At 37.4% G+C, this 16,058-nt stretch overlaps 2 protein-coding genes across 3 annotated transcripts in view; one reads left to right on the forward strand and one right to left on the reverse strand.

Annotated features, from left to right (window-relative positions):
* LOC145932606 (uncharacterized) overlaps positions 1–11,441 on the reverse strand; it is a 45,952-nt gene extending 34,511 nt beyond the window's left edge. Inside the window, exons 1-6 of the mRNA XM_083031663.1 lie at positions 10,978–11,441; positions 10,287–10,413; positions 10,024–10,150; positions 9,770–9,934; positions 9,444–9,645; positions 9,228–9,352 (exon numbers count right to left, since the gene is read on the reverse strand). Of these exons, the coding sequence (XP_082887789.1) occupies positions 9,228–9,352; positions 9,444–9,645; positions 9,770–9,934; positions 10,024–10,150; positions 10,287–10,413; positions 10,978–10,996 (765 nt within the window). The 5' untranslated portion in view covers positions 10,997–11,441. The remainder of the gene's footprint in view (positions 1–9,227; positions 9,353–9,443; positions 9,646–9,769; positions 9,935–10,023; positions 10,151–10,286; positions 10,414–10,977) is intronic.
* Positions 11,442–11,573: 132 nt separating this feature from the next.
* Cog1 (conserved oligomeric Golgi complex subunit 1) lies at positions 11,574–16,030 on the forward strand. 2 transcript variants are annotated; one of them, XM_083031696.1, is made up of 10 exons: positions 11,574–12,103; positions 12,322–12,489; positions 12,583–12,865; positions 12,945–13,146; positions 13,223–13,639; positions 13,709–14,615; positions 14,696–14,975; positions 15,055–15,261; positions 15,376–15,426; positions 15,782–15,891. In XM_083031696.1, the coding sequence occupies exons 1-9, from the start codon at positions 11,967–11,969 to the stop codon at positions 15,397–15,399; spliced, it is 2,625 nt and encodes an 874-aa protein (XP_082887822.1). In that variant the 5' UTR covers positions 11,574–11,966; the 3' UTR covers positions 15,400–15,426; positions 15,782–15,891. The 2 variants fall into 2 exon arrangements, with proteins under 2 accessions (XP_082887822.1, XP_082887821.1); XM_083031695.1 differs by lacking the exon at positions 15,376–15,426 and having other exon boundaries at positions 15,782–16,030.
* Positions 16,031–16,058: the final 28 nt, after the last annotated feature.

Genomic DNA, 16,058 nt, shown 5'->3' on the forward strand with positions numbered 1-16,058 from the left:
TTTGCTCTACCTATTTATTAAAAATTTTATTAATTACAGCTAGAGAAAAATATTCATAGATGTAAATCTTTAATTTTAGATAAGAAAAGTATAACAATAAATGTTCAAGAAGAAAACGAAGAATCTCGTGTATGGTAATTGATTTAAAAAAAAATAGAATAGCAAAACTAGAATAGATAGAAAAATGAAGACTACATGAAAGAGTGAAATCAGATGAGAAAAATAAAACAAAAAATTATATATGTAGGGAGAGAATTACTTTCGCGATTACATATGAAAATTAGTTCGCAGAAGTTATTCTTTCCCTGAGGTGGAAATTATTATAAAAGACCCCAGCCGGTCTTTCCAGCTCTTGGCTTTCCACCTCTTCAACTGGTTTCTATCGCGCTTGTCAGAATGTCGTCGGCTCTTCCCAAGTTGAAGGCCTCGACGGTAATGTTAGGGCAATAACCTTTGGGTTAAGTTGCAATACTGACAACTGCAGTCTAAAAGGGGAAAAAAATTTAATGGAAAAGTGGCGAAGATCAACCGACACGCTTTTCCTTTCGCCAGTTTCGATAGCGACAGAATATCTCCCATGTCCTCATGCGTGACAATGACATCGTGGAAAATATTACGTGATACAACACAGGAAGTGAGTCGCGGGCGAAACGTAATGTAATGACGATAACGTAATGTCATACGAGATGCGGGTTCCCGAAGACACGCAATGCGTGTCTAGCCAGAGAGAGTCTATCATTCTATCAGGTAGTAGTAGTGATAATGTGTCCTTATGTCGGTCGATCGACGACCACGACGACGATGACAAGGAGTGAAATGGCACGTCGAATCACGCGAGAACTCGCGGCGATAGTAAAAGTAGATAAATTTAGAGCGCAATGTGTGTTGTATTGAATAATTCAGAGCCGATGTTATCTCGTGTTATGAAATTAACGACTATTATTGAATGACACGTGAGTCATTCTACGTGATTAAGTAGAAATGAGATTCCGCACCAAGAGAGTCGACAAATTAAACCTCTCTATATGCATAATGAAACGGGGAGATTAACTTCCGCGCCGAGATGGCGATTTGACAAGCCGCAAGAATCTGAGCTAGACTTTACGTTTTAATACGATGCTGGTATCTCTCGAATATCGGAGAGAGCTAAGAGTTCCCGTTCAATTATATTAAGAGCGACATAGCGGATATGTTCTATTATCTAATACACGCGCTATAAATCGCGTAGGGGAGGAAGGGGACCCCTTCGTGTTTATCAAAATATTGCCAGCTCATAACGTTAGAACCTCTTGCGTAAATACACATTTCGGTTTTCAGAGCATGAACGTCAGTAAACCGTGCACTCCCCGGGCGTATATCGGTTTTACATCGATGGAAAATGCGTAACGACGCAGTATCATGATCGGTGAAAAAAAATCAGGACGCTATCGCCGCAGAATGGAGATTAATCCGAGACGAGCGGGCCGATAACTCGCCGGGTGCGGCTATACCTTCGAGCGATTCCAAGACCAACATCGGCTGCCGGGTCGGCTTAAATTGTTTCGAGGAATGTATCATCTCACGAAACATTTTCTACAGGGTGTCTCGGCTAAACGGGGACATTTAAACACGCACGTTATTCGACATACATTGGAAAATGTGCAGCTTTTGAAAGCTGCGTAAAAGCAGAAGAAATATTTCTTCTCAGAAAATTTCAACATACACTCTTCGGCATATATTGAAATATATTTCACGATAGTTGATTAAAAACTAGACTCGTTCTTTTAAAAAAAAATATAGTCTATATGTAGATATCTAAAAAATTTCTTAAAAATTTTACTATTATCTTATAGTTGCCTACTATCTTATATTTACAAATTGAAAGATTAAAGAGGGTTCTTTTATCGAGAACGACCCTATATATTTCGACGACGTCGCAGAAGAGCACTGTTATTACCATGCCATTTCTTTCAATCCAGGTTGAATATATATTCTATCGAGAAATCTCTTTCGGCATACAATATCTAATCATGATTTATCGACACGCTTCGTACGATGAGTAAGACTGTCTACTTGCGACTAACACGGAGAAAGTTAATTTGTCATTACTATGTCATTATGTTTCGCCATGTATGCTATATAAAAAATTAGATGCAACTCTGGCTAATTTTTTCTCTCTTCTTTTTTTCCGCTATTATCCTCGAATAAATTTTTTTCGCGCCTTGTATAAATTTCACGCGTGTAATATACCTTCGTAAAGGTATATTACCGGGCAAGCCGCAATATTGATTAAAGCAGTTAATATCCCGTAAAAAAGGACTCTTCATCCAATCTCTTTCGATTCATGAGATAGAATCGAGTTTCTTTGTGTGGGAAAGAGAAAGTGTACACTCCATCACCGATACTAATTTCTTCACCTTCGGTATAGTCTTGCGTTTATATTTGAAAAATGACGTCGGGATACGCTACGCTATGTTATTTGAGGTCGCACTGGTAAATGTGGGAGGTTAAATCGCAGGCAAAACGCGTGGGTAATCAGTTGCGAGGCTAAGGCTGCATCGGCACTTAGTGCGTTCACTAAGCGATTTTTCTTCACTTCCGCGAAGAGCAGCGAGACATGCTAACGCTATCTCACAGGATTCAAGATACCGAGGGTAATTGCGTACACTCGTTACAGCAGTAGTTTCGCGAATCCTATAGCGGTAAACCTTCCACATGGCACATTTTATACTATATACGAACATGTGTGTATATTAATCATGTGAAATTATTGTCACGAATTCACAATCGTATCTCGTTTGAATAACAGTGCTCGACTTCGACTTGCATTTTTCTCACGCAGTCTTCTTGAGACCATTTTTTTAATGTAATTTCTATTTATCGTATATATTTTATTATAAATTTTAAATAATTTTATTCCTTTTTTTAATTTTTAATTTCACAAAAAATTCTCATATAGAGGAGATTCAAAAATAAATTTTTCTGGGAGCTAAAAACTAAATGATGTCATGTAATTACTGCACGGGCATGCAATTATTGTATAAACAAGACGATTAAAGCAATGCAATTATCTTAAAATTGTCATTATCCTTAGAAAGAAGATTCACGTTTTAAGATACAACAGTCTCTCTCCTATATTTAAGATAATATATTTCCAAAAATAAATAAATGATGAAACTACTGCTATTACTGCGATATACATCTCAAACAAATCAATTTATAATTGTAACAAATTTATGATATATAGAAATATTCAAAAAAATTTAATTTTAATTTAAATATATCGCAAATACTGAGTCTTTCTTGTAAGTCTTTAGAAACCTCGGTAGCTTAAAGGATTGTAAGTCCCATCAGACTCTGAAATTATGGTCGCATCAATGTTCTTAGTTAACGGGTGACGCCAAGCGAGTGAGTCAGCCTACACACATACATGTAAAGAAAAAACGATTCTATGATATAACGAGCTACAGTGACAAAAAAACAAAACCCCATCAACACTTTCCGGCAACTTGGTAATATTAACCTATCAATTATGGCTGCTTCGACGTTGTCTGAGACGTTGAAAGATGATTCGTTCGACAGGATATCTGCATGAACGAGCTAATTCAAGTCGAGCATTTTCTCACGATTGTATTGGTGTTGCGTGTAATAAAATGTGCCGTCTCATACAGCTTCTCTATTCATTGTAATTTTCGTACAAATTCTTTTTAGTACATTATTAAACATCATATATCGAACATGTCATTTGCAATTCCTTTCAACGCGAAACAATCGCCGAGACTATATAAGACTATATAAGACTTCCTTTTTCTTTATGCAGTCGTCAAGCTACATTATCTCACACAGATGTGCTCCGATACGATCATAAGGTTTCCCGCGACATCGTTTATATATCAATTTTCAAAGTAAAAAATTAATTCAAACTCTTTTCCTATAATTTCAAACGTCAAGTTTAGTTTGTGATAAAATCTCCGATAAAAATGTTCACGCTTCGATGCAGAATAGAACGCAAATTACGCGGAAGAATAATGATTTGCGCATTAAGCAATCTCGTTGCTTCGGAGCAACAAGAACCCGCAACAATCAAACGGAGCGCGTGTGCATGCATACGTATATATATATATATATATATATATATATATATATGCACCAACTTCGCGCATATGCGGCCGCGTAATCGCAAATCTCGCATTCTGCGGAGGGGGATTGTAAAAAAAATATTGGCAAAAAAATTGTCTATTCCCTTTCACTTACAGTACGCTGCCTTTGCGCGTGATGGTGACGCAAGAACGACAGCACCGCGAGTTTCTTCCATCGCGAGTGTATCCTCGTGCATCGCGTGAGCGATGCATATTTCAGAGATGATTATATAGTCGTCCGTATAAAGGAAGATATATAGTCTTTATAGAGAAAAGTCGTCTGAATTTTTTCACTCTTTTTTCCGACCGATATACTCACGGAAACGCGAAGCGTAATTTAAATCCCGCTTTAATCCGACTTTAATACGACCTAAAGATTGAATTTTAATGCGATATATATATTTCAATGAACACACTCAACACACGGTGATCCTTGATTTGCGCGTGAGAAGAACGCGTGCAACACGCACGAATAAATTCACGTCCGAGACCTTCCGAGAGCTCGCAGCTGCTAACCGAGTTATCCAGGTCGTCCTCGCCTCATTTCTCGTCGTCGTGTTCTTATTGAATGTCCCACTGTACCCCCACGGTAGAGTAACTTTAGTTTTGTCGACGGTCGGATTTGCGGTTTCGCGAGCATCTCGTAAATCTTACAAGCGGAAATAACGACGTACCCCCCTTCCTTATGAAGCAGCCAAATTATCGCATCACCGATAAGGCCTACGTGTCGTAAAGTATACCTCGTTATCGTAGGCACGTAGCCATTTGAACTTTGAATTAAATTGACATTATTTTTATCCGCGAATTCCTTATCTTAAACGTTAACCATTTTTACGACGCGTCGTTGTAAGAAGATAACAAGCAATTCTAAATTGGACTGAATTTTTTATAACGCGTCGTTAGGAAACATTACATAGGCAGAATTATGCAGAGTTAGAAAATTGAACAGCACCTTAAGATATATCGTCAAAAGTATGCTGGCAAAAATATTCATCTATTGTAAAAATGTTAATGATAAAATGAAAAGGCTCTGATATGTATATAAATACAAAAATTCAAATAAATACAAAATTGATCTGCTGAAAATAGCTCGAAAGGAAGGACTGAAACGTTCAAATTAAATAAAGATTTTAAGAGTTTGCTACGTCTAAGCTCTTCTGGCTCTTATAGTTCATTTTTTATTTGAATTGTTATATAAAAATATGATTTGATAGATGAAAGTCTCTCACGTGTAATGCGAAATTATACTTTCAGTACAAATATCGTACATTGTACGACAATATTTCATTCGCGATGTAAATATTATTAGACAGGAGATATCGCGGCGACTTCAATCGTTCATCTAACCGCTGTCGGTCGGCCTATCAATTAGAGAGAGCTAATGCGTAAAATTAACAGTGCGATATTCTACATGGAATAGGAGAAGGTGAACACGGAGAGACTCTGGACTCGCCGCGACTTTTCTCTCGCCTCGATCTATTTAAAATTCGCTACGGTCGTTCGGCCGCGAAAAATCTATACCTAGCTATCCAACGAGAGATCGTTTTTCTTTCGGAAGGAGGGCAATCGCGTTCTAATGTCGCGCGAGCGTAGAGTTCCGCGGATGACGAAAGCGACCGCGCGCTTCCCAAAATACCTCTGGTTCAAAAGCCGAAGTGGCTACTGTCCGGTTGCTTTACGCACATTTTCCCACCATGCTTTCTCTCTTTCTTTGAGTTTCCAATTATATTAATTAACCGAATATACCGAATAAACACAATTGGACGGCTGAACTTGGGCTTTAATATTCCCTCGACTTTCTCTTTCCAAGCGAACGAGTACACTGAGTAAATAAGTATATACAGCAAATAAGATATTCGGCAACGCATTGACACGCGACACACGTGTAAATGTATTGTGCAGGTACGAAAGGTAGAAAGTCTCTGGAAAGGGAGAGAGACGAGGGGTACCCTTTCTTTCTTGTAAGACCTTTTGATTATGGGCAATTAAAATTTAAATTTTTAATTGAATAATCAACGAGGCGCGGTAATCAAGCCGGTAATCATTACCGGACACGACTGCGAGACCGCGTAAAAAAATTCCGCAAGGATCTACTTTCTCTTTATACGGACAATTCCGCGTGAACTCGCTTGACCTCGAACGACCGACTTCAACGTCCACGAATGTCGTTCAACGGAGCATCCGCCGTGATGATGCGATGCGATGCGATGAGTGTCGATGACCAAATGCAACGGAAAATAATATGTGGACCGGAGCTCAAGTGTTAGCAGAATCGGGAACACGGACGGGAGTATCGTATGTATGTATTATACGATCACGGTACGGTAAATACCGAGGAGAGTAATCGATCGAAACTTGCGCGGCTTCCCGTTTTCTACATCATCTTATCTCGACGATAACGGCTATCTGTTTCAACGAATAGCTAATGACGCGGTTAAAAAAAATTTTTTTTAAATATCTAGAATAAAAGGCCGACGTACTTTTTTCCGACAATTTCCCTTTTTTTATCTTTCACGCTAATCGATCCGTGATAACGATGTAATCATCCCAGAAACAAAGCGCGAGATCGTATCGGAGATGCATATTGCTCAGACACGTTGGTTGACAGCATCCACCGTAACTGCTTCATTGTTTTACGTTCTCTTTGTTGTAACAATAACGGGACAAATATCGCGGGATGAATCTCAACCACGTTTCACGCGGGGAAGTCACGGTTGAAATTGGCTTGAATAGATGCGTTATCTCGAATAGAAATTCTGAAGAGATTAACGAGCGAGTCCGATTTCGTTTAACGAGAGGATGCCCCCTGAGATATCGAGATGAATGCAACAAGTTAGTAGCCGCGCATCAGGCAGGAAATGTATAGCGTCTCTTTCTCTCTCTCCGGATCGGAACTCGGAACGCTGACTTTCACGTTCTAAATTCCTTTATCTTACACACGCCAACTTTTATATAACATATACATACGCGCACGAATCTCGAAACAATACTAGGGTTCGGAGCAACGGTCGAGTCGTTCGAGCGTTCGATATCCGAGCGAGAGATCTCTCCGCGGAAAGATTTCTAAGATTACAATTAAATTAAGAAACGAGAAGTTTGTTTCTCTCTTCTCCGCGATAATCTTACCAAAATGCATGTCCACCAGATCGAGGGGAAAGAGCGGCGCACCGTCGTATGTCAGCGTAAAAACGGGGATGTAGGCGGATGCGGTCGAGAGAGCACGCGTGTATCCCGCGCAAGAAGAGAAGATGAAGGAGCGATCGAGCATCGCTGCACCGCGAACTAACGCCACTACGAACACTTGCGAACTTGCGGATGACGAGGCGCGTCTTCTTTTTCTTTTCTTTTTTTTCACAGTCGGCACAGACACAGACCAACGGCTACGAGGACCAGACGGATCGACGGCCTACGCGCGCGTTTCTTCTCTTAAATTCTCTCTCGCTTCGTGAAAAAGCGGCGCTCGTTCTCGTCACGACGACGCATGAATGACTTCTTCGCCACGCTACGCCGCGCGGGGTCACGCGAGGGCGGTTGTTCGGCGGCGGTTAAACCACGCCGAATGGACCGCGCGAAGAATCGCCGAGCGTTGCCGAGGTATGTCTCGGTTAGACGAGGACGGACGGACGGACGGATGGGAAAACGAGTAGGAGACGAAGAAAGAAAGAAGGGATAGAAAGAGAGTGAGAAAGATCGAGAGAGGCAGCCGGTTAGGGTCCCGAAGGGAGAAAAGGAGACTCGTCTGACCCACCGTACCCCGGTATTGTGATCCTTCCCTGCCGCTTTTAAAAAAGGTCGACGCTTGTGAGATGCCGGTTAAAAGTCCAAGTCACACGTTGCACATATCGATGGTCGCTGTATTTCCTTCTTAACGTTACACCAAGTTATATGAGGGATGGTCACGGTGTCACAAATCGAACACAAGAGACGCGGCGGTACCATTTGCGTTTAAATATAGCGATGTTTTCGACGAAAAAAGAGAACGAGACAATAAATGGTAGGAGATAGAGAGTGAGAGAGACAGAAAGAGAAATAGACGCGAAGAAAACGAAGAGATAAACGTAGGGGGAGGATGAAAAAAGAGAGGAGGAGGAGGAAGGGAACCTTGGATTAACGTGCTCGCTGTAACGTGCCCGTCCACCGGCGACGACCGTGGAACGGCGAACTCTGTCGGCTCGTGCAGCCGGCAGCAGGCAGCTGGTCTCTCCAGCGCTCAACGAAGCGCATCGTTTGCGTCCGAACGTGAGCCTTCGGCAAAGATCGGAGCCCGGAATAAAACAACAAACGTGGGTCCGCGCGCCGGCTGTTCGCTGAGTTCGCTCCCCACTCTTTTAGCTGCGTATACCGTCACATCCGTTCTTCCTAAACGTTGCGTTGGTCGGTCGTTGCCGAGATAGCATAAATTCAGGCTGATACACACGTGCTCGCACTTTATTCTTAGCACGTATTCCACCGAATCGTATGCTGCTTCCTAACAGTCTCGTTTTGGCGTTAACAATTGAATCGGTTAATTAACGAGACGCTTCTGCCGAAACTGATTCATTCGCACGTTTATATCTTATTTCCGCCTAGAGCGTTTAATGCTATTCAGTTTATTTATTAAAAATAGAAAAAGGACAAAAACGTAAAGATAAACACACGCATAAATATTATATAAAGAAAACTATAAAAACGTTTGCCTTTTTCTGGAAAATCACGATAATTCTCTCCCTTATATTATCTTTAGATACTTATTATATTCACTCTTATAATATATTATAATATATATTATATATTATTCTCTCCTTTAAAATATATATATTATTATATTAATATTCACTATTATAACTTATTTGAATTATATTATAAAATCTAATGTTAATAAACATATCAGAGCAATATGGCTATTTATACTTATAGGAATATCCTTTTTTATAGGAGAGATCTTCTTACAACAAAATGTAATTTAAAAAAAGCAAAAGAGACACAAAATTGGCATTTGACATATCGCCAGTAAATATATAAACATGATGAAATTTGTCGAGAAATAAGGAAGAAAAACTTTTCATTTTTTTACGAATTATGCAAACCTCATTATATGAATAAAATAATAGAAAACAATATATCACTTACCATATGCTCTATCGCTTTTTCTTCCAGTTCGGGCAGAGTCCAATTGACGTAGAAACTCAAAGGTTGAAGACGCGATTCCATTCCTCGTAACCATTTTCTTAGACATTTAACCTCATGTTCAAAATCTGTTAATACAAGTTGATAACATGCACATTAATAATAAGTCAGTTGAGAAAAATACGTAATACAATTTTTCAAAGAGCACAAAATCATCACCTGCTGATATATCTTGTTGACTAGATACAGGGCGGTCTATGGGCGCCATAATTTGTTCGACTAATTCCCATTTTGCGTTTAAGTGATCTACACGCCACGCCACTTCGTCTTTTAAAGCAGGGGCGCGAGAAACTAATTTTTCCGCTTGTTCATTAAACAATTTTCGTCTGTACGCCTTGCGTTGTAGCTCCTCCATATGAGCCTTAAAAATAATAAACTTATTTAATTTCAAAGGTTATATTTTTATATATTTTATATATATTAAAAAATTGTATATATATTAAATTTTATATATTTTGAATATATATAACAAAATTGATACATACTGCACGCAGACTTTTATCTAAAAGATTCTCTTCCTTAGAATAGACCAATTCTTGAAGAATTCTTAACCATGAGTAAAGCTCTGAAAATTGGCTACTGACTTCCTTCAAATTCCAAGAGTGTGTCGACACATCTGTTTCATCCCATGTTAATTCACCGTTCGCTTCCTAATACATCGAAACAAGATTTTTTTGTGTACCCTCCAACATTTATATTTTTATACTACACATGCGCATAAAATTTTGAGATACTTTACCTTGCAAGTGTCGATTAAATTAGTATCCATAATATAATCATAATTAGATCTTATGGCTGCCCAAAAGTCGTCTTTGCAGTCTTCATAGTTTATCCACATTCTTTGAACACTTTGCTTTGGATCTTTTCTGAAAATATGAATTAGAAATTGTATCAAATTCCACTCTACTGTAACCTAAATAAGAGATCATCAATATTCTGCATAAGATCAAATAGCAGCTATCGTGACTAATACTGATGACTAATATTATTAGGAACACATACCTCTTCTTGGTAAGACTATTATACAGTCTTTCCGTCGTCGTTCTGACATGTTTTTGTCTTTCCAAGCTTTGACTATTTGGTTGAAGTGATGTTAGAGAGGTACTCATTCTTTTTGCCTTTTGGTAATCTGCATTCACAAAACATTAAATGTATATAACAAAATTATATTTATCCCACACACATCATTTATGATAAAAGATAATTTTTTTTACATAATATAATTTTTAAAACTGCATATATCTAAGTCCGCATAATATATTAATATATTATCACGAATCCATACATATTCTCTTGCATTGTAATACACCGCATAATACTATAACAGTTCTTTTTAAAATATGCACATATATATGACTAAAAAAAGAACGAGGGATTTCTCGAGTCGCGCCACGAGCATAGATAATTTATCGCTCGAATATAACCTTATCTAAGCTCTCCACATTCTTGATCAAACACTCAAGTTTTCCACGCAGGGCACTCTGCTGAAATAGCAACGAGGCGTGAGTTCTTGCGCAAATATACTAATTTCAGAAAAAAAAATTAAAAAAAGTAGCGAACCGACTTTGCCATTTGCGGTGTGTCTCCATTGAGACACGGAACTCGCGTGTAAGATCGCGAGAAACAAATCGCACGAGAAATGCCTCGTTTCTCTCGAGAAACTCGTTCGCCGAAATAAAAGGCAGATACCCACCCGTATTGTCGACAGTCATCGGGTCCCCGGGGGATTTAGATTGTTTTCAGTCCGTGGCGCCCATTTGCGCGTTTCGCCGACGAAACCGCGACCGATGAAACCGGAGACCGCGAGGAACTCACGCGGAGCTGGTGGGACGATGAACACATCCGAACGAAGACACACCTGCCCGTTATCGTTCCTTCTCGCTCTCTCGCTCTCTCGCTCTCTCTCTCTCTCTCCTTCTCTCTTGCAAGGGAGAATGTCACCGGACAATTAAAAATCTCATCGCTTACGGTCACTGTGCTCGCTACAGTTCTCCGCCCACGTAGAGAACGCGCACGACCAAGTCGCACCGCCGAGGAAGAGGACTCGCCGCGGATGACGCGGATCAATCAACGTTTCGCTGACGCTAAAAACGGCATAACCTTTCTGCCCCGCGCGAGGCTCACGTAAAACAAATCCACCGCAAGGTTCTTCTTTCTTTTTCTTTTTTTTCTCTCGTTGCAATAAAGAACCGCGCATACCATAGTGCACCAACGTCGGTTCGGTGCTCCCTGCTCCTGGCTCGCGCTTGCGTCCTCGTCCTCGCGGCAATATTCGATGATCTGTGTTAAATCCTTCTTACCCGTCCGTTAAACTCCAAGATCCAGTCCGCGACTGTCCCGTCTTCTGGACGTCATCGTCGACGCGATTAGCCCCGGTCGACGCCGTGACATCACGATGATCCCCCGATGAGCATTTTCGAAATGTACGAGGACGGTCGAAAAAGATGCGTAGATGTGCAGGTGCAACGATCCCGAATACAATAGGGACATTTCTAGGGTCAACGGAAATGTTGTTATCGCTCGATAAAACAGATGAGTCACCTGACTGCTTTCCCTGTTTTATCGCATGACGATAATTATTTTTACGTGACACTTCGGCAGTCTAACCTCTATTTGTAATTTAGGCTACGTAGGATCTTTCGAATTCTAAGGAAAAAAACAAGAGTGCAGACTGTCAAAAACATGACAACAACAAATTATTTGGATTTAGACATAAATAAGTTATTCCAGGAGCATACCATTAAAGAAATCGAAGAAATTCAGAAAAAGATTCAATTGGAAAGTGATAGAAAGAAGATAGAATTACGAACATTAGTCGGGTAAGACTTGTTCGTGTAACAATTTATCGCTTAAATCACAAAATCCATTTTTTAAATCATTAACTAAAATATATACTATATCTTATTAAAATATATCAACTTATGTGTGTCTTTGTCATTTTAAAATTCACATTAGTATATAGTTTTTGAAACTAAAGAGAGGATTACATCAAGTTATTCTTGTGTATTAAAGTAATTTATATTAATGATTTTTTCAGAGAAAGATATCGGGATCTAATATTGGCTGCTGACACAATTGCAAGAATGAAAATAACATCGGAACAAGTTACTACAAGAATCGCTAATATAGAGGATAAATTTAGGGAATTGCAAAAGAAATATCTAATTGGTTTTAAAACAGAACCAATTGAAGATAAGCTGGAAAGGTGTCTTTTTAGGATATCACATCTGCATACATTATTTGCATGAAAATAATAAAATTTATATCGATGCTAAATCTAGATTATAATTTCTTGTAGGAGATGGCATGTCTCAGATTCCATTATTATTCAAATCAAAATTTTAATGGACATTCCACAGTATATTTGGACGAGTATCGAAGATCAAAATTTGCTACTTGCGACACAGTTATACATAATAGCACAACATATAAATTACAGTTTAATGTTTGAAGTAGACAGTGCAGAACTGGCACGTAAATACCCGATTGTTTCGAAGCAGTGGGATGTTATTATTCAATTTAAGAATATTATATCTAATGAATGTAACAAAAGATTGCAGTCATTAGATGTTTCAACTATTGTTAGTATTCAAATTATAGAAAATATTTATATATAATACTTAAATATTACTTATTAATAATAATATTTTTCCTACACAGAATGCTGCAAATTGTTTAGCGTCTCTTGTGTTCTTAAATGAATCTTCATTTGTGGATCTTTTAGAAAAATTAATATCCACAAGAAGTCGTGCAATTGAATCTATTATTAAAGAAGAGAGTCATGATAGTGTCAAGAATAAATTGAAGTTATGTATGAGGATACTTATACAAACTGTCCACTTGATATATTCATGTTTTATACGTAAGTATTTTACCTATTTTATCATATGTAAACACATACGAAATTATATTTTGAAATATTTTACATATAATTACAGATGCGGACAATGCGCCGGGAGGTTTAGTCTTACAATTTATAATAGACATAAAAGATAAAGAAGCATATTGCTTGTTATCACAACTGGATTTAAATCAAGATTTACTTGAGGAATTTCTTCCATCTGTTACCAAAAATCATAAACCATTTGTTCAGGATGTACCAAACAACTTTCCTTTATCAATCCTTCAAGACAGTGTTAAGTCTTGGTTGGAATGGGTCAATGAATTTTCTAATCTCGAAGTCACCAAATTATTAGATTTAATAATTTCTATCAAAGGTCTATATAATGTTCGGGAAGAGGCTATCAGCGTGAATCTACCTGAAAATTGGAATTCCATATGGGAAGAGCTCTCGTTACCCAGAATAAGTTTTTGGATGGAATTCTTTCAACCTATCATAACTAAACGAGTAAAATGTAATTACACATCTCTATATATAAAAGGTAAAGATTTCAATTTGATAATTAATAATAACTTGTTAACAGGTATTATTACGGATAAATGGACAGATGCGCTAGTCGATTTAAAATCCGGTATAATAGAATTACTCGAAAAAGTAGCGCATGATAAATTTGAATTTCCGGAACACGATTTACGATGGTTTGTGTGGAAAGATTCCCCTACCGACATTCCACAGAAGCTTACAAAAAACGGAGAATTAGACAACAAAAGATCCTTACTGATGAAAGCTAAAGGATATTCTCCAAATGTAATTAAATTATGCGAAAGATTGGACGAAAATTTGTACACGCTATTATCTGATCTTGAACATTATTTATACGAGACTGAACGAATAATAACGCTCAAAGATAATTTACTCTCGGCGAATATATCTTTAATTGCAAATTCATTTTGTGATCGTAATGAAGTCCAAGAACATTTGCAAATAATCAGTACTGAAAACATTGAAAATCTTGTACAGTTTATAAAGAACACGTGTGTTAATGAAAAACCCGAACATGGTCAACGCAATATAAATGCTATTGTATTGGCAAGATTTCTCTTTGCATTAACTACTTTGTGTCCGAATTTAAATAAGTGTTTTACATCATCAAAAGTATCTGGGTTTGCTATTGTTAACGTTAAATGGCAAACTATTTGTGAAAATCTGAAGGAAGAAAGTACTTGCGTGTGGTCTATTTGGGCTGGCATGTATAAAACTAAAATACCCGAATATATGAAAAAATATATATTAAGAGAACGTATTGATGGATTGCGCGTTCATTGGATTGTCTCGGAATGGGAAAAAGTTACTATCGAGGAAGAAGCTGGGGAAGGAAAGCAGATAAAATCTGAAATTTTAGTACCGTATCAACCATCGATACCTTTGCAAAAATTCTTAACAGTTATCTGCAAAGATTTAAATAAAATTATACCTCATACACTTCCAAAGTAAGTAAATAATGCAACACTAACAGAGATTGAAACGTTTTCATTTAACACGATATATCTTATTCTTTTTCTAATTTCAGGAGAGTACTGCAGCAAATTATAGAAAGAATAATTACAGAATTATTTAATTATTATCTAAACTCACTGAAAGATATAGACCTCAGACAGAAACAAGCATTTCAAGTACTATATGATATAAAATATTGCACCTTACTTATGGTGCCGCGTGAAAATAAAATTCTCAATGAATTATCAAACAAAACTTGCGATGCAGTGCTTGCGAAGATAGACCCATTCGACTATGATGTTTTCAATCCATTTATTTATATTAATATCAGAAAATCCGTTCAAAGATCTTTGGTTAGTATATCATTGATATGAAGAAGATGTGGAACTTTCATGCAGTGAGATAATAAGATTTATTTTATCTATTTTTTAGTTGATACTTGGCAATTTGATATCTCATTTAGAACAATTACATTCGATTTTGGGTGCACGCAATGAACATGCAAATAGTGATGGGAAAAACGAACCACCTGCAATACTTGCAGTATGTACGGGAGCACCATGGTTCCCCCCGCTAACAGTAACTGCTCCTACAAGGAATTTACCAGTTATATCGGTAACGATGCCGGAAAAAGCACAGGTGCGTAAGGAATATTCTTATATCTCTCAAGTTATAAAATTAATAGTAATGTTGCCAAACTTGTGAAACAACATATTTCTTAAGCATTTTTTACAAATATACCTACTCCTCTAGATTGTGTGTGTACCCTTTAAATGAGATAAAGATATCACGAATGTAAACTTGGTAAGCTGGCAAGATGATCTTGTATGTCGTAATTATTATGAATTAACGCGACTGATTAATTTTGGATTAACACATGGCTCTCTATTTGATATATTCTTTCATATTGCTGATTTTAAAGGATTATATATTTTTTATTTTAAAATACTTTAATATGAAACTCACATTATATCAAAAGACTGGAAAATATATAATTAGAATAACATTTTACTCGATTGATTCCTAATAAAATTTAATGAATGTTTCTATAAATTAGCGAATGATGCTAATATACATATTTGTGTGAAAGTGTGCAATGAGTGAGTTTTTTAATTAATATATATTTATGATAATTATTTAAATTAATATGTATTTACAGCGCAAGAAAGTAACGACAAAAGAGAACGCAAAAAATGATTCAACGGGTGCGACGATAAAATCCGGCGCAGCCGCGTTCTTTGGTGCAATGGGTTCAGATTGGTTTGGGAGTAGTAGTTAACTAACTCTCCTTGCACGCTTTACAAAAAATGTAAATATCAAACATTATGTAAATAATATGTCAATAGAAGATACTCTTTTTACTATATTGTATCTGTTTTATACCAGTTAAATAAATTAACAAATCTGTAAATATATATGCATATTACATAAATGCA

Source organism: Prenolepis imparis, unplaced genomic scaffold (assembly GCF_030444845.1).
Source record: "Prenolepis imparis isolate NDT839.2.m4 unplaced genomic scaffold, iyPreImpa1.0 SCAF_2, whole genome shotgun sequence".
NCBI lineage: Eukaryota > Metazoa > Arthropoda > Insecta > Hymenoptera > Formicidae > Prenolepis > Prenolepis imparis.